The sequence below is a fragment of the Lynx rufus genome, unplaced genomic scaffold (genome assembly GCF_022079265.1).
Source record: "Lynx rufus isolate CCGP_SWC_20201006 ecotype Redwood Valley unplaced genomic scaffold, mLynRuf1.p SCAF_13, whole genome shotgun sequence".
Taxonomy (NCBI): domain Eukaryota; kingdom Metazoa; phylum Chordata; class Mammalia; order Carnivora; family Felidae; genus Lynx; species Lynx rufus.
In genome coordinates, this window is record NW_025814827.1 from 11,158,726 (window position 1) to 11,180,886 (window position 22,161).

Below are 22,161 nucleotides of genomic sequence, written 5' to 3' on the forward strand. Positions count from 1 at the left end.
AGCCCAGACCTGCTCTGTACTAAGTATGTGCCATCGTACTCATCTTTGTCCTCGGTACATTCTCAGATGTGCCGTTGTGCCTGTAAGCAAAGTGTCAGGCCTGAGGATAAGAAGGGACCTTGGGTCATTGAGCTTGTATGGGACAGGGAGGTAGCAGGTCGACCTTCTGGTCAACACAACTGGGAAAACCAAGCATTTCTCTATGAATAACTATTACTGGGCCTTGTTGAAATGGTAGTTAAGATGATAAACATTGGCCTTTGTGTATTTTTGCCTTGACCCTGGGATGACATTCCCCTCCCCCAATTCCCCCCTAGTCCTCCCTTTGTGGCAGGGGCCGTGTTGGAGCTACAGGCTCTTCTGGGGCTCCTGGGGATGGGCTCTGGCTTGCTGCATGACCAAGGGGAACTGAGCTGTAGGGAGGAGTGCTTAGCCTCTCCTGTCACTGGGACAGAAGTGGGTTGGGTGATAGTGGTCAAGATGATCTGTAAGGTTCCAGGGAGGAGTGACATTTCCGAGGGCCAGTTCTGTGCCAGGCCAGGCACTGTGTTCCTTTTCCACACCTTGTCCCACTTAATGCTCCCAACAGCCCTATGAGGAAGGGGTTACTGTGTACTTTTTTTATTGAGATAAAATCCACATAGCACAGATTTCACCGTCTGGAGTGTACAAGTCAGTGGTCTTTCTGATGTTCACAGGTTTGCACGACCATCACCACTGACTAATACCAGAACATTCTCATCACCCAAAAAAAGAAACATCATATCCTTTTGCCATGGTTCCTCATTCTTCCCTCTCCTTAGCCCCCCGCAGCCATTCATCTACTTTCTGTCTTTGTGGATTTGCCCATTCTGGACATTTCCTAGAAATGAGATTGTATAATATGTAGCATTTTTGCGACTGGCTTCTTTCACTTAGCAGAAAGTTTTTTGAAGTTCATCCAGGTAGCAGATAGCGGTACTCTCATTTCTTTTGATGGCTGAGGAATATATTTAGCCACTCATCAGGTGCTGGGCATTTGGGTTGTTTCTCCTTTTCACCTATTATGAAGAATGTTGCTGTGAACTGCGTTTTTTGGCTGATGAAGAAATTGAGCAGCCAGGGAAGGTGGGCGCGGAGAAGGGCGGCAGACTGCCCAAGATCACAGGTGATGGGGCGGAGCCAAGGATCTGGATGCAGATCTCTCTATGGGACCTCTTCTTCCACGAGCTGCCCCAGCCCCTGGGCAGGTGACCGAGGATCTGGAGGCTGTGGAATGCGGGAGGACCCACACCAACAGCCCTGGTCCTTGCCCTCTCTGTGCAGGTGAACTGCCGTGGCCCCCGGAGACAACAGTGGAGCTGAGTTGTGGGGCAGGGCCACTGCAAGTGATCCTGGGCCCAGAGCAAGCTGCAGTGCTGGACTGCGGTCTGGGGGCTTCCGGACCCCCCACCAGCATCACGTGGAGCAAGGATGGAGGCTCTCTGCCTGAGCACGACCACCTGCGCCTGCTACCAAATGGCTCCTTATGGCTGTCTCAGCCGCTAGCACCTGATAGCAGTGAGGAGGCCAGCCCTGGGAACTCAGAGCTCATTGAGGGCAACTATTCCTGCCTGGCCCATGGCCCCCTTGGAGCGGTGGCCAGCCAGGCCGCAGTGGTCAAACTCGCCAGTAAGTGCCTGCAACCGGGGGCTGAACTGAGACCCGGGAGGCCTGGGGTGCGGGAAGTGTGGTCCCCATTAGCTCCTTGCACAAAGGCCTATCTCTTGAGCTCACTCCACTTTCCTCTGCTCAGTAGGTCCTTTCCTGGTGTGGCTACCTCTCCCCCCCCCCCCCCCCCCCCGCCCCGTCCTTTCCTTCCTCCTTTTCTTTCCCTTTGAGTTTGAGAGTCTAGAGTTGTGCTCTCCTCCAGGAGGCCCTTCAGAAAGTCTTGTAAGAGTGGGGGGCACTGGAGCAGGTGGAGTACCTGGACAAGCCCCATCATCCAGCCCGGGTGGGGGGCGGTTCTCAAGAGACACAAGATCACCGTGAAGAAATTTTAGGCCAGAAGAAATGTGCATCTTACTGCAGTCTGGCCATGATGGTGATGTTAGGGGTTGGGGGGCAGTGCTTTGCGCTTCATTCTGACACGGCATCTGACCAGTAGTCTCCACTTCTTACCCCCCGGCTGCCTCTTCAACTGTGTCTCTGTTGGCTGGCATTTGCTCTGCTTGTGTTTCTGTCACCTTGTACCTTCTCTGTCTCTGTGTGTGTGCATGTGCGTGCCTGTGTGTGTTTCACTGTCTGTGCCCCCTGTCTTTTCCGGGCTCCTCTCCCGTCTCTGCCCACGCGTCTCTGTCCTCACCCCCAGCACTCGCAGGCTTCTCTCTGCACCCGGAGTCTCAGGTGGTGGAGGAGAACGGGACTGCTCGGTTTGAATGCCACATTGAAGGGCTGCCAGCACCTGTCATTACTTGGGAGAAGGACCAAGGGCCGGTGCCCGAGGAGCCTCGGTGAGTGTCCTATGGGGAGTGGGCGGTGGGTAGAGGGCTCTGGGATGTGCTCGGGAACTGGGATTCTTACAGCCACAGTGGCTCCATTTGCCTAAACTGGTTTAGGGGCCAACCACTGCCTGACTCTCAGCTCACATCCTGTCCCCGAGAGAAGTTGGGCAGAGTTTTTACTCCTTGCAAAGAATGCCACCCACTAAGCTATGGAGCTTGGGTATGGCATAGTGATAGAGCACTTCAGAGCATATCTAGCCCAAGCACTTGCCTTACTGAAGAGGAGATTGAGGGCCACAGAGGAGCAGAGGCTGGTCCTGAGACTTGATCCCTACTGTGGCCTCCTGGCTAGGCCCAGATATACATGCAGCACGAGCAGAGAGCACGAGGCTCGTTTGCTTCTGTGGACTCTGAGTTGGTCTCATGACACGGTTGTCACCCCATGGATTCTTACATCTTTGGAAATGCAGCTCCAAGGCCTTTCCCAGTCACCCTACGGTCCTCTGCCTACATCTCTCTAGCTGTAGTTACCAGCTCGCTTTCTCCTTCTCTCCTGGTGGAGGTGGGGCTCCTTGGCCTCAGAAACACTGGTTTCCAGGTCTCTCTGCCCTGGGACTAATCTGTCTTGAGTGTTGAGTTGTCCCAGCTGCTCTGACTTTTGTTCACATCTAGGTAAGGGGTACAGGTATAGGAGAAACTTCCATTTGGTAGAAGGGCCACAGGGCATATTCCTGCAACAGAAGTGAGGGAGGAAGAAGGGCAGGAGGTCAAGCTGCTGATTCAGGTGGTTGCTTAGCCTGTTCCTCCTCACAGAGGCCCTTCGCACTCAGCTTCATTCTCCCCACCCATGAAATTAAAAGAAAAAAATAAATGAAAGAGTTAGATTAGATCATCGTTCTTTGTAAAACAATAGTCACTAAAGGTGCTTCTCGAAAAAAAGTATTCCGTGGTCAAATAAGGCCAGGAAAACTACCTACAAATCCCCTTCTTGGAGCTGGCAAGGCTCTGACAAGTCCTGTATGGAAAATCCGTTAAACTTGTTGAACCAAGCACTTCATAGTCTCCTCTGCCCACAGCCCCTCTTGCAGCAACCCTGTTAACATCCCATGAATGAGCATTCTAGGGAGTGACGTTGGAAATGCTGACCTGGCCTTTCTAGGGCTGATGTTTTAACTTCTGTGGCTTCCAAAATGTGGGCCCCTTGCTGCTTTTGGTCGGTGCTTCCTGAGAGTTGCTGGGCAAGAACCAAGTGAGGGCCTACTCTTGACAGCCACCAGAGAGTAGGAGAGAGCAGAGAAGTCTCCCCGTCAAAAGGCACAACAGGTCCCCATTTAATGAGAGCTGCGTTTTCTCGCTTAATTCTTCCCATCATTCTTCAAGGTAGATGTTTCTTATTTTCCATATTTTCCTCTACTTACTTTTAGTTTATATTCCTAGAAGATGCGTTTTTCATGTTCACGTAAGCAAAAAAGAAGAAACCCTTATCATCCATAGAAAGCCTCTGTTAGTTTTGATGTCTGTCCTCTGGAATTTTCCCCTATATGTTTAGAAATACCCTCTTTTAAAATGTGGATTATACTGTACATACTGGGGTTTTTTGTTTGTTTGTTTTAAGTAAACTCTATACCCAACGTGGGGTTCAAACTCATAACCCCAAGATCAAGAGTTGCGTGCCCTACCTACTGACCCAGCCAGGCCCCCCCATACTGGGATTTTTTGCTCAATCACCTTTTTTTCCAAAACAAAAATAGAATTATAGAGCAACTTTTACTTTTTTTAAATTTAACACATCACGAACACCCTCCCAGGTCTATACATATGGCTACGGCAGATAGTATTATTTGGATTGTTAAACAAGAGACCTAAGGATCAGAGACAGAAGTAACTTGGCCCAGGGGCACCTGGGTGGCTCATTCGGTTAAGCGTCCAACTTTGGCTCAGGTCATGATCTCGTGGCTCGTGAGTTTGAGCCCTGCGTCAGGCTCTGTGCTGACAGCTCGGAGCCTGGAGCCTGCTTTGGATTCTGTGTCTCCCTCACTCTCTCTTACCCTCCCCTGCTTTTGCTCTCTCTCTCAAAAATAAATAAACATTTTAAAAAAAGAAGAAGTAACTTGGCCCAGGTCACACAGCTAGTACACAGAGTGTGGGATGCTAGAGACTTGGCATGAATGACACACAAGCCGCCTGTGATTTGGTGGTTGGGGTGGGGAGGCTGCGGGGTCTGAAGAAGTTCATGCTACAGATGGGCTTAAAGGTCAGGTGGTCCAACTGTGGCTCTGAGCAGAGAAGTTACTTTCCCAAAGTTTCTCAGCAAATAGTAGGGCTCCCTTGCCTCCCAGCATCTAGTCCGGGCATCATCCTATGAAGCCGCAGGCCTCTTCTAGGAGTATGGAGCTGCCAGTTCCTGGGCCCTGGGAGTGTTTGCCCCCAAGTTCTCTGAAAAGTGATCCTCATCTATAAATAAGCCAGGCTCACATGTCCCAGCACATTGTGTAGGGGGAATAAAGAAATGTCTAAAACAGCAACTTGATTGTGCCCAAGGTATGTATTTTTACACATGCCCAGATATAGCACATGTACAAATATGCTATTCATAAACTCAGCCCAGGGTGTGAAGGAGCCCGTATGCCTCGGTGTAGGGTGTGCGCGTGTGCAGTTAATCAACACACTCTGTCAAGGTATGTGTACATATGTTTGGAACTGATGGTGAAGACTAGACCCTGAGGCAATTCCCTGGTACTTATACTAATTTCTAACAATAAGGGATCATTTTCCTTCCACGGGAACCAGTAATCAATGAGAGCAATGTTTCCCAAATCCCAGGCTTTCACAAACCCCCCTTATAATTTTGGCCATCCCTAAACCATTTATTCAATCGCGTACTCAATACATGTCTTTAAACCAACCCTCTTTTGTAACTTTAACACGAATTGAAAAGGAGCATTATTTCCCCGCAGTAAAAAGGAAAACCAGCAACACTTAACATAAATAGAAGGTAGCCATAAAAATAAATACATAACCACTGGAATAAAAAATGTGTGTCTGTGTCTGGAGCCACATGAAATAATTTTGTTATCACCACTCACACTTGAAAAACGTGGCACCGCCTGGTTAAGCATCCGATTTCAGCTCAGGTCATGATCTTGAAGTTCACAAGTTCAAGCCCCGTGTCGGGCTCTGTGCTGAGAGCTCAGAGCCTGGAGCCTGCTTCAGATTCTGTGTGTGTGTGTGTGTGTGTGTGTGTGTGTGTGTGTGTGTGTGTCTGCCCCTCCTCTGCTCACACTCTGTCTCTCTCTCAAAAATAAACATTTAAATACACAAATAAATAAATAAAACATGACACTAATGGACCTCAATACCTTAGGATCCCTAGTCCAGTCTCCTGCCCTACCCATCTCCCAGTGCCCAGGGTGTCTGTCAACCTCAAGTGACCCTTGGCCAGTGTCCCGTTTCTCTAGGTGGATCTCTGAAGAGCTCAGGGTCGGGGCTCCTTGGCCCTTATGAAATTCAGAGCAGCTATGTCATTTCTACTATGTTCTTTTTGTTGTTGTTAAGTAATCTCTACACCCACCGTGGGGCTCCAACTCATGACCCGGAGATCAAGAGGCCCATGCTCTACCAACTAAGCCACCCAGGTGTCCCTCTACTGTATTTTTAAATCCCTGGTTCCAAGTAGCCTTTTGGAGGTGGGGCAGCAGGCTGAAGCTCAGGCTTGGAAAGAGAATGATCCTTTCCTTTTGGAGAGAGGTTGCTTTTCATTCTGTAAGTAGCTATTTTTATTTGAAATTTGAATTGATTTTAAAATAATAAAACATAAAGGGACACCTGGGTGGCTCAAGCAGTTAAGGGTCTGATTTCGGCACAAGTCATGATCTCACAGTTCGTGAGTTCTAGCGCCACATCGGACTTGGCTGTCAGCGCGGAGCCTGCTTTGGATCCTCTGTCCCCCTCTCTCTCTGCCCCTCCCCCACTGTTTTCTTTCTGTCTCTCTGTCTCTCAAAATAAATAAATAAACCTAAAAAAATAAAATGAAATAATAAAACATACCAATTTAATGGAAAAAAGTCATCCACCAACTGAACACAGACAGTTTTTACTATTGTGATTATTCCTCCCAGTCTTTTAAAATGTGGGTATAGTTTCTATCATTGTAAGTATGTGTTTAGAATTTGTGATTCATAGATAATATTTTTAATGTGAGATAATAACACATTAGGGTCAGGGTTGGGAAGGAGGCAGGACAGAATTATTTAACCCATTTTTCAGATGAGAAAGCTGAGGCCCAGACATATGATATCACTTGGTAAAGTCACATATGCTGGAACGAGTTCTCCCCACTATGTCACAGCTGCTTCTATGTTAGAGCTTGGAGTTTTAAAACAAAATGTACAAGGGCATATGTTTTTCCCAATTTAAATTTTTAAAAGTTTTATATTTCCAAACTAATAAATATTCAAAATTTTTATTTTTTAATTTTTTTAATGTTTATTTATTTTAGAGAGAGAGACAGAGACAGACAGAATGTGAGCAGGGAAGGGGCAGAGAGAGAGGGAGACAGAATCCGAAGCAGGCTCCAGGCTCTCAGCTGTCAGCACAGAGCCCAACGTGGGGCTTGAACTCACAAACCTTGAGATCATGACCTGAGCCTAAGTCAGATGTGTAACCGACTGAGCTACTCAGGCGCACCCCCCAAAATTTTTTTTTAAAACACAACAAATAAGAATTTCCAGTAATCACACTGCCAGAGAAAAAATCTCCTTGAATGATGTTAAGCTTCACCATCCTTGACTTTTTCTGAGCATATCCTAACATATCATTTATCTGTTTTCCAAAAATAGAACTGCTTCCTAAAAACACTGTTTTGTGACTTTTTCCCCCCACTAACCAAAATATCTTGCACATACTTCCAAGGACAGAAAAAGATTTTAACAAAACAGAAAAGATTTTAGATGAACACAAAAGTGGTTCCATCCAGCTTTTGTTGGCTGCAGTGACAGCACCACATGTGAGGAAAGATATCCCTTCTTTCCTTCCTTCCTCCCTCCCTCTGTTTTCCTCCCTCTCCCTTCCTCCCTCCCCCTTCCTTCCTTCCTTCCTTCCTTCCTTCCTTCCTTCCTTCGTTCCCGTACATAAATAAGGAAATGTTACTTGTCCAAGGAGGTATTGGCTCTTGGGTACATGAAACAATTTCCGTGGAAAGCCTTGGAAACTTTGGGGTTAGGAAAAGTGAACTGGTCTGGCAGAAACCCTGCAGGCAAGTTCAGCTAGCTAGAGTGAAGGAAGAGGAAGGGTCTTGAAGGCAGAGTATATTAAGTGGAGGAAACCTGGATGGGGATAGAGGTCTTGTTTCCCAGATGGGTTCTGCTTGTCCTTCCCCACTGGTCCTTTCCCATCAAATTTTCCTGGCCCAGGATTTTACCTCCAACTACCCTTTGCCTCCATGTCCCTTTTCCCCTGCTGGCCCCAGCACTGACATGGGCAGCTGCTGGAGCTGAGGGTAAGATACTGGGGCAGAGGTGGGCTTACCCATGGAATGAGGGAAGGAGTAAAGCAGGTTTATGTTTTTTCTCTAAGTCTTTGGGCCATAGTAGGTCTCTAGGCCTGTGGCCAGAGTTTTCTCCCAATACCCTGAACCAGTCCCCCTCTCCTGTGTTTAGATTTTTTCATAGCCCATTTTCCAGTGAGCCAAGGGACCTTCATCAACCACACTGCTGCCCCACTCCCTCTCTAACTTTGGCCCAGTCTACATCCAGGGACCAGCACCATTTGCTCTATGGAGAAACTAGGACTCTCAACCTTGAGCTGACCCTTCAAGGATCACGGTTGGAGGATTCAGGAAGACGCATTCCCCTGCTACTTGGGCCAGAGCCCATTCTGCCTACCACACCCCAGACCCATGGACACTGCCTTGCCCGGATTGCATTATCTCTCAAGCAAGGTCTCTGAGCCTTTCTAATCTGAGTGGCTTTTCAGCCTCTAACCAACAGGGCAGAGAACACCCCCTTCATCCATTACCCCTCATAAGTAATGTATGCATTGACTGGGGCTTGCTAGGGACCTTGTCCCTTTCACGGGTATTCTCAACCATTTAATGGCTGGTGAGACAGGCAGGTAGGAAGAACATGGGATTTGGAACCAGAAGACCTGGGTTCAAGTTTTAACTCTGCTCCAGCTGTGAGACCCTGGGAAAATACCCTGCTGCCTCTGAGCCTTAGTTTTGTCACCAGTAAAATGGAGGTTGTGATGTCCTCTATCTCTTCAGATTGTTTTGGCTCAGATGACACTGTATGAATAAAATGGATTTTTATCAGGGAGGGAGGAGGTAACATAGGCAGGGGGTAAACAAATTGACACTGTATAGAAGGCTGTGTAAGTCTTGCATTGTCAGCTCCCAGAATCCCAGGTCCCCTCCCTGGAGACAACCACCATTACCAGGGACCTTCAGTGCAAGCATATTAAGTGTGCATATCCCCACACACTGTTGTGCACCAAACATGCTTTGGAGATTATCCTGTTTCAGCACACATGGAACAGCCTCCTTTTTTCTTTTTAAGTATTTTTTTTAAATGTTTATTTATTTTTGAGAGAGAGAGAGAGAGAAAACCAGCAGGGGAGAGTCAGAGAGAAGGGAACAGAGGATCTGAAGCAGGCTCAGAGCTTCCAGCAGAGAGCCAGATACGGGGCTTGTACTCACAAACCATGAGGTCATGACCCAAGCCAAAGTCAGATGCTTAACCGACTGAGCCGCCCAGGCACTCTGAGCTGTCTCCTTTTTAACAGCTGCCTAGCATTCCATTGTGTGAATGTACTCAAACCGATTTAGCTAGTTCCCACCCTACAGATGGACACTTGGATCATTTCCAGTCTTCTGCCTTTGTAGTTACAGTGCTGGAGTGAATATCATTAAACATGTTTTTGTGTACATATATGAGAATATCTGTGGGATAGAGTCCTCGAAGTGGCGTTGCTGGGTCAAAAGGCATGTGCAGGGTTGATTTTAAGATCTTACCAGCTTGCCCTTGAAGGAAGCTGTATCCATTGGCATGGCGATCGACACAGGAGTGTCTTGCCTCCATTACCTCATCCACAGAGGGTGTTAGAAAACACCCAAAGTGATCTTTGCCAACCTGATAGGTGAAAATGGCATCTTACAGCTTTCATTTGCATTTTTTTTTATTATAAGAGAGGCTTGAAAGTAAAATGCTGTCAGTAGTTCAGGCTGGAGAGGGAGGTGGACCTAGGACAGCTCCCTGCAGAGCTCCTGCCCACCTCATAGGTGACCTCTCCCCCTTCCCAAGGCTCATCATTCTTCCCAACGGGGTCCTCCAGATCCTGGACATTCAGGAGAGTGACACAGGCTCCTATCGCTGCGTGGCCACCAACTCAGTCCGCCAGCGCTTCAGCCAGGAGGCCCTACTCAGTGTGGCCCCCAGAGGTAAGGGGGCAGGCTGGATGGGGAAACCTGGGGATTTCTGGACCAGCCACCTCAGAGCTGGGAGGCACCTCGTGAGGTCCAAGCTCCGCCTTCAAATAGGTGACAGTGTATCAGTCCCACTGGGCAGGTGTGGAGTACCACCCAGCAAGTCAGAAATAGAACTGGAGCTGGAACCCAAGACTCCAGACTCCCAGTCCAGCTCTCTTCCTGCAGAGGCTCTGTGTTCCCTTGGGTTGGGTGGAACATCCCGGGCTGGGGACAGAGGTGGGGAAGGGAGGCATCTGAAGAGGGTGTGTCAGTGCCCTGAAGCCATGGTCCCTGCCTTTCTGTGTCTCCTGAGGACTCTGGGCATTAGGGGATTGGCTGGGCACTGAGAATCTGGTTCCCTGCAGTCTGGTGCTCCTGTCCTCTCCATTTCTCCGAAAAGTTCCTGTTCCAGTGTAACACAGTAGGAAAGGCACAGGCTTTGGGGTCGGAAAGACCTGGTTTGAATCCTGGCCTCTCTACTTGCCATCTATGTGACCCTGGGCTGTTATCAAATGTCTAGCTCAGGGAGGTTGTGAGAATAGCTGAGATAAGAGTGGAAAGCGCCTGGCACCCAGCAGGTGCACAACAGATCTTAGTTCAGGCCTCCCCGAAGGGCCTTTCACTTGCCTCCCTTTGCCATGACATCTTCCCTGAACCCTGCACTTCTGCACATCTCTTCCCATCCCCCCATCTTAAATCCCCCGCTCAGGTAAGCAGGTTTAATTCTGGTTCACTCTCTGTGCCCAGGGTCTCTGCCTCCACCTGCTGGACAAACCAGGTATTCACCATGCTGACCCAGGGGGCCAGGGTCACAGTGAGAACTTGGCAGGGAATCCATGCTCAGGGAGCTGCCAAACTGCCGGAAACTCGACCCCTACCTCCTACCTTTCCCACAGGGGAACCCAAAGCCCTTTGAAGAAAGGACTTGCCTAAGGTCACACAGTGCCTTAATGGCAGTGCTGGAACCAGAAACTATGACTGTTGACTCCACCTCCAGGCTCCAAGTCTTCTCATGACCCTGATGGTCCTCTGCCTGGAGGGAGGGTTTGATTTGGCAGGCAAGAATGGCGGTGGTGTGCCAGAGGCCAGGTTTTTCCTCTCCAAGCTCCAGGAGAAAGAGCTCTGCGGAACTATGTGGCTGCTTTTGCCACCTGTCAGATGAAACCCTGGCTGTTCTCTGCCCCACCTGCTTCACCAGGTGATTCTGAGCATCAGGTGAGGTACTGCATGTATGGACACCTAATAGTAAGGCTGCTTGCTGGCCTGCCCTCTCTCCAGGGTCCCTGGCATCCACCAGGGGGCAGGACGTGGTCATCGTGGCAGCTCCCGAGAACACCACAGTGGTTTCTGGCCAGAGCGTGGTGATGGAATGCGTGGCCTCAGCTGACCCCACCCCTTTCGTGTCCTGGGTCCGACAGGGTAAGTGGAGGGAGGGGACTCAAGGTCATGGGAAAGGAGGGGGTAGCATCTCATGTGTCCCCAAGTTGGGAAGCTATAAGGGTGACCACTCTATAGTCACCTACCTTTGGTGTGGTGGGAACTCCTCTTCTAGGGCCGAGTATGGGGATGGGGAAACCTGGACAAACTTAATCATCAGTCTTTGAAGTGCATTTCCTCTATGAAACACTCTAGTTCTGCCGCTCACGTAACCATTACTGAGACCCTATTTAGGGTGGTCTCAACAGTACTGCAAGTGAATGTGTGAGAGCTAGAAGGGTGCCGCGCAGCCATCAAATCAGGTGAAACCAGGCCCCCACTGCTGGTCTGCAAAGCTGCTGCCATGTATGCTTGGCTTCACGCTGGGCACCGTGAATTTAAAAAATCAGATGAGACAGACAGGGACTCTGTGGTCTGAACTCATCATAGTCTGGGTGAGGGTGATAAAACACACACCATGAAAAGAGGTTTGCCTGTATTGGGCAGCACGTGATAAATGCCAGGTAGGACTGCGTTGCTCTCAGGGTAATGAGGATGCTGGCCAAACATCACCTTGCAGTCTGCTGAGCACTTCCTGCCAGAGCCTGGAAGAGCCCTTTGAAGGGGATAGGGGTGAGGACTATTATTCCCAGTGGACAGATGAGGAAGCTGAGGCTCAGAGAGCCAAGACCCAAACGTTAGAGCCTGTTCTCTTTCTGGTACACCACTTCCTACAGTCCTAACTGGAAGAAAAGCAAGGATTATTTTTGTTTCCATTGTCAATGAGGAGTGACCTACCTCAAATTGATAGCAGAAGTAAGTCTTAAACCCTGCCCTCTTTACCTTTCTTCCCTGACTCAGTCTACTACCCTACACTGGCTCCTTTACATAAGTTTGTATCTCACATTCAAAAGAGTATGCAATCGGGGCGCCTAGGTAGCTCAATCAGTTAAGTGTCTGACTCTTGATTTCAGTTAAGGTCATGATCTCATGGTCGTGAGATTGAGCCCCATGTTGTGTGAGGCCTGCTAAGATTTTCTGCCTCTCTCTCTGCCCCTCCCCTGTGTGTGTGTGCTCCCAGAAAGAAAGAAAGAAAGAATGTAATGTATACATAGAGTTTAAGGAAAAGTAATAAACTGAACAAGTATGTATCCCCCCGCCCCCCAGGGACATGTGAGTGGCTCAGTCAGCTGAGCGTCAGACTTCAGCTCAGGTCATGATCTCACGGTTTGTGAGTTCAAGTCCCACGTCCATCTTGCTGCTGTCAGGCTGTAGCTCAGAGACTGCTTTGGATCCTCTGCCCCCTCTCTCTGCTCCTGCCCCGCTTGTGCCTTCCCAAAAATAAACAAATATTTTTAAAATGAAAAATAAATAAAAAAATAAAAAGTATGTATCCCCCCACCCAAGCTGGTGAGATGTAACAGTGCTGGTGTCTTTGGGCCTCCCCAACCTGAACACCTCATTGGATTTGTGATACTTACTTAGTTATTGGGATCCTGGGGCCAGCAGGACCCTCATACTATTATTGGAATGAGCCTGTGGTATCACCCAGAAATTCTAATATCAGTGTTTCTCAAATCCTGACTTTGTATCATGATGACCCAGGGAGCTTATTAAAACTGCAGACTCCCTCCCTTCATGCCTGGTCACTTGTGAACCAGGAATCTTAATGTTTAACAATTGCCCTAGGTCCTTGCTGCTGAAAGTGTGGTCTTTGGACCTACCACCTGCACCTACTTAGAAATGCAGAGTCTGGGGCATGCCCTAGGCCTCTGCATCTTAACAAGTTTCCTTGAGATTCTGTGATTCGAGTACATAGTGAGGGTTTGAGAATTGCTGTCCCAGAGAATCCTGATACTTATGGTCCTGGGAACTCCCTTACAGAAAGTCTGCTAATAGCACTCCTGGACAGAGACTGGGAAGAGAAAGCCTGGAAGAGGATTTCCTTCCTGATATGCTGGTCACTGTTCCTTTCCTAGATGCTTACTCCACAAAGTCAGGGAAGAGACATAGCTTTTTGTTTTGTTTTCTTCTGATTACAAAAGTTGTGTGTGTTCATTGTAGAAAACTAGGGAAAAGCAGAAACAGAAAACATTCCATTTAATCTCTCTTTGAGAGATTAAAATTGTTAACATACAAGTGTATTTTCTTCCAGATTTTCTTCTATGCATATGTGCATTTTTCCCTAAAATTGGGAGTAGTTCCAAATCTTACTTTCAGTCCACAGCATATCATAAGCATTTTTCCATCTCTAAAACTTTTTCAAAAAGTAATTTTATTTTATTTTTTAAGACTCCATGCCCAACATGGGGCTTGAACTCATGACCCTGGGATCCAAGTGTCAGATGCTCTACCGACTGAGCCAGCCAGGTGCCCCCCAAAAAGTAATTTTAATGACTATATTCCATCATTTGAATATAGCCATAATACAACTTGCCAGTTTCTACTGTTGAATTTTTAAGTCCTTTCCAGTTATCCACTATTACAGTTAACATTACAGTGATCAGCCCTGTTCATATCTCCCCAGGACAGCTGCCCACAAATGGGATCCCCGGGTCAAAGTCAAAGTGGAGACCCCATTAGCATTTACCCTTTCTCTGGCATTGCAGCTTACCTTTTAAAAAACCTTTCCTAATTTGGGGCACCTGGGTGGCCCATTTGGTTAAGCATCCGACTTTGGCTCACGTGTTCGGTTCAGGTCATGATTTCACAGTCCATGAGTTTGAGCCCTTTGTGGGGCTTTGTGCTGACAGCTCAGAGCCTGGAGCCTGCTTCAGATTCTGTCTCCTTCTCCCTCTGCCACTCCCCTGCTCATGCTCTGTTTCTCTCTCTCTCAAAAATAAATAAATAAATAAATAAATAAATAAATAAATAAATAAATAAACATTAAATTTTTTTTTTAACTTTCCTAATTTGATAGGTGAAAATTAACATCTGTGTTTTGATGTGCATTTCTTTGATTATGTAGAGCTGAACACTTTTTTGTATTTCTTGGTCATTTGCACTTTTTGTCCAGATTTTCTGTTCATGTTCATAAAGCACAGGCTTCTTTTTTTTTTTTTTTAAGTTTATTTATTTGAGTGTGGGCATGCAGAGAGAAAAAGAGAGAGAGAGAGAGAGAGAGAGAGAGAGAGAGAGAGAGAATTCCAAGCAGGCTCTTTGCACTGTCTGTCAGCACACAGAGCCCAATATGGGGCTTGAACTCAGGAACTGGAGAGATCATGACCTGAGCCAAAACCAAGAGTGGGTAGCTTAAGGGGGGGGGGGGGATCTGAGTCACCCAGATTCCCCTAAAGCATAGGCTTTTAAAATGGTTCTCATTTCATATCAAGATAAAAGTCTTCTGTATGTTCAAATCTTTGGCTTTCGTCAGATCTTTCCAGCCGTATCTTCATCATAATATTGGGACAACACCATACAGGAGGAGTGAGTTCTTGAGAGAAATGAATTTAATAATAATGGTAACAGTAATAAGTGACTAGTTTACTGAGCACCTGTTAGGTGCCTGCATTGTGCCAGGTCTTCTCACAAACCTTATTTGTTTCACCCCCACAGCAGCCCTTCCAGCTAGGGGCTATCCATCTCCCCATTTTACAGACAGAGACACTAGGGTTCACAGAGGGTCACTTGTCTAGCAAGGGGAGGAACTGAAATTCAAATAAGGGACTGCTGTGTTCTCTTAGTCCCGTGTCGAGGGGCCCCCCCGGATGCAAGGAGTAGATGGAGGGCCAGTCCTCGGTGCCCCCCTCCACCGCTCTTCCTCTCCTCCCCCAGACGGGAAGCCCATCTCCACGGATGTCATCGTCCTGGGCCGCACCAACTTGCTAATCAGCAGCGCGCAGCCCCGACACTCGGGCGTCTACGTCTGCCGCGCTAACAAGCCCCGCACGCGCGACTTCGCCACGGCCGCCGCCGAGCTCCGCGTGCTGGGTGAGGCGGGGTGGAGGACCCGGTAGTAGGGGCTCAGGGGGACCGGATTGGGCCGGGTCAGCTAGGAGTGGGGAAGGGAAGATGGGGAGGGGGGATGGGCAAACGGGTGTGTTAGAAGGACTGAGGGGCGACCCTGGAAGATGGAAAAGGGCTGGAGCTAGGGGGACAGCGCTCAGGGGAGGGCCCCTTCATTAGGGTGGGTAGTGCAGGGGACAGCTGGAGGAGGGGAAGAGCGGGAAAGGATAGGAGGAAGGGGTGGGGGAAGTTGAGGCAGGGAGAGAAGGAGAGGGGTGGTTAGGGCATGACTTGGGTGATTGGGGGGTGGCGACGGGTGGTCTGAGCGGGACCTAGGTAATGGGGGGAGTGGGAGGACTGAGGGTTAGGGGAGACGGTGGAGTCGTCTGGGTGGCACGAAAAACTGGGGGACGGAGTCGCTCAGGGCTGGAATAACTGTGGCAAGGGGGGAGTCTCCCCCGTGCGGGAGACACTGGAAAGAGGGGAAGAGGTTACGGTACCTGAGGGAGAGGGGTGAGGCCCAGGAGGAGCTAGGGTACTTAGGGGAGGCTCGGGAGGCCCGGGGACAATTGGGAGCGAGGAGGAGTAGGCCGGCGGCGTGGGGCTGGGGTAAACGGGGGGAGGAGCAGGGGTAGGGCGGCGCCGCATGCGAGTATTTGGGGGCGGGGTGACTCGGGGAGAGGCTGGAGCGAGCGGAGGGCGCGCGGCAGCCGGCCGGGGTATGCGGAGAGGCGGCAGGACCCCTGGCGGCCGGAGCGCGCGGTCAGCGTCCCCCTCCCCGCCCCCAGCGGCCCCTGCCATCTCGCAGGCGCCCGAGGCGCTGTCGCGGACGCGGGCGAGCACGGCGCGCTTCGTGTGTCGAGCGGCCGGGGAGCCCAGGCCCGCGCTGCGCTGGCTGCACGACGGGGCGCCGCTGCGGCCCAACGGGCGCGTCAAGGTGCAGGGCGGCGGCGGCAGCCTGGTCATCACGCAGATCGGCCTGCAGGACGCCGGCTACTACCAGTGCGTGGCGGAGAACAGCGCGGGCACCGCGTGCGCCGCCGCGCCCCTGGCCGTCGTGGTGCGCGAGGGGCTGCCCAGCGCCCCCACGCGGGTCACGGCCACGCCGCTGAGCAGCTCCACCGTGCTCGTGGCCTGGGAGCGGCCCGAGCTGCACAGCGAGCAGATCATTGGCTTCTCCCTCCACTACCAGAAGGCACGCGGTAAGTCTGCTGGGGACCCGCGTGGGGGCGCCCTGAGGGGGGCACAGGTTAGAAGATGGATGGGTTGCCGTGTGGGTACCTTTGGGGATAGGGTGGGATGGGGTGGGAGCCCGCGGAACGGACCCGCATAGGTATGGGCTAGGCAGTACTCTTCGATGTGCTGGAAAGGTCAAAGTGTGCAGCACATTTCCCCCTCAGCCACAGCCTGTTATGATAGAGGAGGAAGAGGATGCTTTTGCTCCCAGAGAAAAATGCCTTGGCACTCCTGGAGCCAGTTTATTATAGCTGCAGCAGGAGTCACTTCAATTAGATGCCAGAAAGAACTTCCTAGCCAGCAGAGGAATTAATACAGTGGGACTAGAAGCCAGGGAAGTCTATACTCTGGGGCTCAGATGATCTGATGATTTAGTTACAGACTATTCCAGAGACTGGGGCAATGTGAAGGATCCCTAGATAACCTCCAGCTGGTAGGCCTCTGGGGGTGGCCTTGTGACAGTCTCTTTGTCCCTATGTCACTGCCCCAGGTATGGACAATGTGGAATACCAGTTTGCAGTGAACAATGATACCACAGAGCTGCAGGTTCGAGACCTGGAACCCAACACCGATTATGAGTTCTACGTGGTGGCCTACTCCCAGCTGGGGGCCAGCCGCACCTCTACCCCAGCACTGGTCCACACACTGGATGATGGTAGGGCCTCTAAACCTGCAGTGGGCCCCTTGGGTTCCAGAGAATTCCCTGGGGATGGTAGTTCGGCTTCTCTTTACTAGTGTTTGCCAAGGGACTTTTACCTGCCTCATGTCATCTTTTGTGCCCTGTAAGGGGGTGGGTAATGGTTCTTCCCAATTTACAGTTTAGGAAACTGAGGCCCAGAAAATGAGAGTGACTTGCCCAAGGTCAGTAGTACAGCTGGGACTTGAGGACAGGTCTTGATTCCCTCTGTCATATGGCCCTTCTCAATATCCATGTACCATCCAGTCAGGCAGGGGCCAGTGACGTGAAACCACTGGATGTGGAAGATTGTGCCCCAAACCTTTTTCTGGCTTTGGGGTGGGAAGGATGTCCCCTCATCTCCAGTTTGGGGCTCCCCTGAGAGGCTCCCTTTCCTCCCTCAGATCCCGGGCCTACTTCTGACTTGCTGTGTGACCTGGGCAAGTCTCTGATCGCTCCTGGGCCTCACCTTCCACGTCGGTGGAGCAGAGCTCACGCTGATGTTCTTCTGTCTCAGTCCCCAGTGCAGCGCCCCAGCTCTCCCTGTCCAGCCCCAACCCCTTGGACATCAGGGTGGCGTGGCTGCCCCTGCCTCCCAGCCTGAGCAATGGGCAGGTGGTGAAGTACAAGATAGAGTACGGTTTGGGAAAGGAAGGTAAGTGGGGGCAGGGCTCCACCTGCCTGGGAATTATTGATGTGAAGGGCTGGCCAGAGCAGCTGAGGACCCAAGTAGAGGTGGGGAGAGTCTGAGGAAATTAAGCAGAGAGGTAGAGTAGGGAAATATGAACTTGGACAAGAGGAGTGTGGGCTAGGTGTAGGGAAAGGTAAAGAGGCAAAGCTCAAGACAGAGGCCTGGGTTCTAGCCCCACCTCCTCTACAGCTATAGTGGGTAATGCGGTTAAGTCCCTGCCTCAGTTTCCTTATCTGTGAAATAAGGCAGGTAGCCTAGATAATCCCTGGGGTCCCTTCCATCTCAAAAAGCAGATGAGAGAACAGGAGGTGGAGGGTGTGCTTGTGGGATTGGGGAAACAGAGCATTGAGGACGGCATGTTAGGGCAGATGTAGATGATCTAGGGGAGAGGGTGTGAAAGGGATTAAGAGTTAGGAGAAGGCAAGTGGCTGGGCGGGGGGGGGCAGGGTGAGAGTGAGAAAGGAGGGAAGCATGAGGAAGGGGGCTTGGGGTGGTCATCAGAGCTCCAATAGGCAGGCGGTACCTGATGGCCTTCAGGGACAACCCCTTGTGCCTGCGTCCTAGAGTGTGTATGAAGGGATGGTCACAGACAGTTCATGGGGAAGTGCGGAGTGCATGCTGTGGTTCTCTCCACTCTGAGCTGAGGCTGATGGCCTGTGTCAGCCCAGGCTGGAGGCCCAGGAGTCAGCTCTGGAGCCATGACTGAGGGGTCAGTGCTGAGAGGGCCTCAGGCTCCCATGGGCGCCGAGGAACCACGATCTGGGGAGGAATAGTTGGTATAGGGGAGTTTAGGGGTCCTGGTCTTTAGGTGGCCACCCAGCAGCCATGTTTCCTGTCCCAGCAGATCAGGTTTTCTCCACCGAGGTGCCTGGGAATGAAACACAGTTTACGCTGAGTTCGCTTCAGCCCAACAAAGTGTATCGAGTACGGATTTCGGCTGGCACAGGGGCTGGCTATGGGACGCCCTCCCAGTGGATGCAGCACAGGACGCCCAGTATGCACAACCAGAGCCACGGTAGGGGGTCTGAGGGGAGAGGAAGGACCGTGTGTGTGTGACTGAGTGTATGTGTGCCCTTAGAACTCAGGCCCAAACACCCTCTCCTTCAGAGACCTTCCATGGCTCCCCCTGCTTGAGGGGTAAGGGAGGCCAGGTGTAGAGGCGAAGGGCTGGCCTTTACAGACACGCCTGGGCTACAGTGTCCCTTCTACCTGCGTGATCTTGGACAAACCATTCACAACTCTGAGGCTTCATTTATTGCCAAAGGTGGCATAGGGATTAATAATGCATTGTGAACCGGTGTTTAGCACGTAATAAGAGCTTGTTAAATACTAGTTGCTTTTCACTGATCGTGATTGTCGGTTTTGTCAAGAGGCCCAATAATACAGTGATTAAGTGCAGACAGAACCTGGCACATATGCTCTCTGTGTGACCTTGGGCAAGTCGCTTAACTTCTCAGTTTTCTCATCTGTAAAATGGAGACAGTAGTATTTTGTTATTTTGTAGGGTTGTGAGAATAAAACACATGTACAAAGGGCTTAGAACAGTGTCTGACACATAATAAAGCCCCACTCTTAGGCTCCAAGTCGGCTCCCCACACCAATGGCTCCTTCCCTCCTTTCCAATCTCAGCAACCCCTGCGACCCCCTTGCCTGTCAGTATCCACGCATGCATTCCTTCAGAAGAATTATGGAGCCCTACGCTGTGCCAGGTACTATCAGCACCGCCCCAGAGGTGCTCCTTGCTGACCTCTTTGCAAGCGCTCAGGAGACACGCCTACATTCTCAGCACTCTGGGTGTGGAGAATAGGGAGTTCACCTCTAGACTGAGCTCAGGCCTGGCACAAGGAGTGGTGGCTGAGTGTCCATTCACTGCAAGGAGGCTGGCAAGGCTCTCACTCAGTGCTGGCTTCCTGCTTTTGGCTTCCTCCTACCTGTCCCCCTCTCCCACCTCTGGCTTCCTTCTCCTCACTTCCCATTCTCTCACCCCTTCTTCCCATCCTGCTCCTTTGCCCCCAGTCCCTTTTGCCCCTGCAGAGTTGAAGGTGCGGGCAAGAATGGAGTCCCTGGTCGTGTCGTGGCAGCCTCCCCCTCACCCTGCCCAGATCTCTGGCTACAAACTGTACTGGCGAGAGGTGGGAGCCGAGGAGGAGGAGGCCAATGGTGAGAGTCCCCCAGGGGGCCGCGGAGACCAGGCTTGGGATGTGGGGCCTGTCCGGCTCAAGAAGAAAGTGAAGCAGTATGAGTTGACCCAGCTAGGTGAGGAGGGCTGGGGGAGGGAGGGAGATGGGCATAGCCTTGGTTGGGAACGGGGCAAGCTGGGCATGGGAGTTGGGAATGGAGTGCTATCTGGGGATGAAAGAGTGGCCTCAGAGGTCCCTCTAGCCAGTGACCCCCATGACCTTCCCCAGCCCCTGGCCGGCTGTACGAGGTGAAGCTTGTGGCATTCAACAAACATGAGGACGGCTACGCAGCGGTGTGGAAGGGCAAGACAGAAAAAGCTCCCACGCCAGGTGAGGGGGCTGGGGAAGAAGAGGGAGGAGGGCTCTGTTGAAGGGTCTGTGTGCCTCTTCCTTTCCCTTCCCTCTGGGCCAGCCTTGGTGGTCAGGCCATCCGGTAGCCTCAGCTACCCCCCAGACCCATGCTCTTAGGCTCAGGGGTCCTCTTCTAGCCCCAGACAGCCTCTGTCGCAGACAGAAGCTTCAGTTGGTGCACTTTCAGGACTGCTACCATATTTTCATTACCCATGAGCAGTGCTAATTTGGAAGGTTTGGACAGAGAGAAACCCCATGGTTAATCGGTGACTCCTGACCCTGTTTGACCTTTAAACATGTTTTAAAATACATCCACCTACATCACACTGCCTATCAGATTATCCCTCCACTCTAGGCAGGGAGAGTGTCCTTATGTGGCCCATCAGGAAAGTGAGACTCAGAGAGGTAAAGAGACTTTACCCAAGGTTGCACAGAGCCTAGACTAGAACCAGGACTCTTGGCTGCCCAACGAGTCTTTCCACTGTAGTACACTGCCTGCTGGCTTTGTATGGGCCACCTTGGGTGCCCATGATGGATCCCCTCACCCCTAACTTCCCAGGCTGATTTTTAACCATGCGGTTTTGTCAAAGGAGCCCTCAACCAGGAGCCAGGAGACCTGAGTTCTAATTCCAGTTTGTTCATTCAGCAAATATTTTACTAAGTGTCTACTGCCCTGTTCTGGAAATTTAGTGATGAACAATACAGATAAGGTACCTGCTGTCATGGAGTTTATTTTATTTTATACTTATGTAATGAACATATCATACTATAGTACTCACTATATATGTCTTAGTTCGGGCTGCTATAATAAAAATACCCCAGACCGAGTGGCTTAAACAACCATTTATTTTTCACAGTTCTGGAGGAAGTCCGAGGTCAAGGTGCCAGTAGAGTCAGTGTCTAGTGAGAGTCCACTTTCTGGTTTACAGACCATAGGCCATCTTCTCACTGTATCCTCACATGGCAGAAAGGGGGCTGGAGGGCTCTCTGGGGGGTTCTTCTACAAGGGCAGTTATGTGCTGAAAGTCTGTGTCTCCCCCTCCATCCCCACAATTCATACATTGAAACTCTACCCTCCAATATGATGTACTAGGAGGTAAATAGGATTAGATGAGGTCGTGAGGGTGGGGCCCTTATGAATAGGATTGATGCCCTTATAAATGTCACAAGAGAGCTCACTGCCTCTCTCTGCTGTCCTCCATAATATCATACAAGGAGAAGTCGGCAGTCTTTAGCCCACAAATGGGCTCTTACCAGAACTTGAGCATGCTGGCATCCTGATCTTAGACTCCAGCTTCCATAACTGTGGGAAATAAATTTCTTTTGTTTATAAGCCACCCAGTCTATGGTACTTTGTTATAGCAGCCTGGATGGACAAAGATAGGAAATAATCCCATTCATGAGGGCACCACCATGTGTTCAAATGTCAACATAGGAATCTGGCAGGAGGCGCAAACATTCAGTTCATAACAATATGCAAGATGCTTTTCTTTTTTTTTTTATTTATTAAACAAAATAATTTTTTTACATTTATTTATTTTTGAGAGACGGAGACAGAGCACAAGTGTGGGAGGGGCAGAGAGGGAAGGAGACAGAATCTGAAGCAGGCTCCAGGCTCTGAGCTGTCAGCACAGAGCCTGATGCGGGGCTCGAACTCACGGACCGCGAGATCATAACCTGAGCCAAAGTCGGACACTCAACCGACTGAACCACCCAGGCGCCCCTGCAAGATGCTTTCCTGT

At 50.4% G+C, this 22,161-nt stretch overlaps 1 protein-coding gene across 1 annotated transcript in view; it reads left to right on the forward strand.

The window, feature by feature from the left end:
• Positions 1 to 22,161, forward strand: part of IGDCC4 (immunoglobulin superfamily DCC subclass member 4) — a 37,806-nt gene that overhangs the window by 7,949 nt on the left and 7,696 nt on the right. The window contains exons 2-12 of the mRNA XM_047074440.1: positions 1,306 to 1,650; positions 2,330 to 2,471; positions 9,761 to 9,897; positions 11,203 to 11,343; positions 15,115 to 15,270; positions 16,074 to 16,487; positions 17,012 to 17,176; positions 17,715 to 17,852; positions 18,733 to 18,903; positions 19,905 to 20,144; positions 20,297 to 20,398. Coding sequence (XP_046930396.1) covers positions 1,306 to 1,650; positions 2,330 to 2,471; positions 9,761 to 9,897; positions 11,203 to 11,343; positions 15,115 to 15,270; positions 16,074 to 16,487; positions 17,012 to 17,176; positions 17,715 to 17,852; positions 18,733 to 18,903; positions 19,905 to 20,144; positions 20,297 to 20,398 — 2,151 coding nt within the window. The remainder of the gene's footprint in view (positions 1 to 1,305; positions 1,651 to 2,329; positions 2,472 to 9,760; positions 9,898 to 11,202; positions 11,344 to 15,114; positions 15,271 to 16,073; positions 16,488 to 17,011; positions 17,177 to 17,714; positions 17,853 to 18,732; positions 18,904 to 19,904; positions 20,145 to 20,296; positions 20,399 to 22,161) is intronic.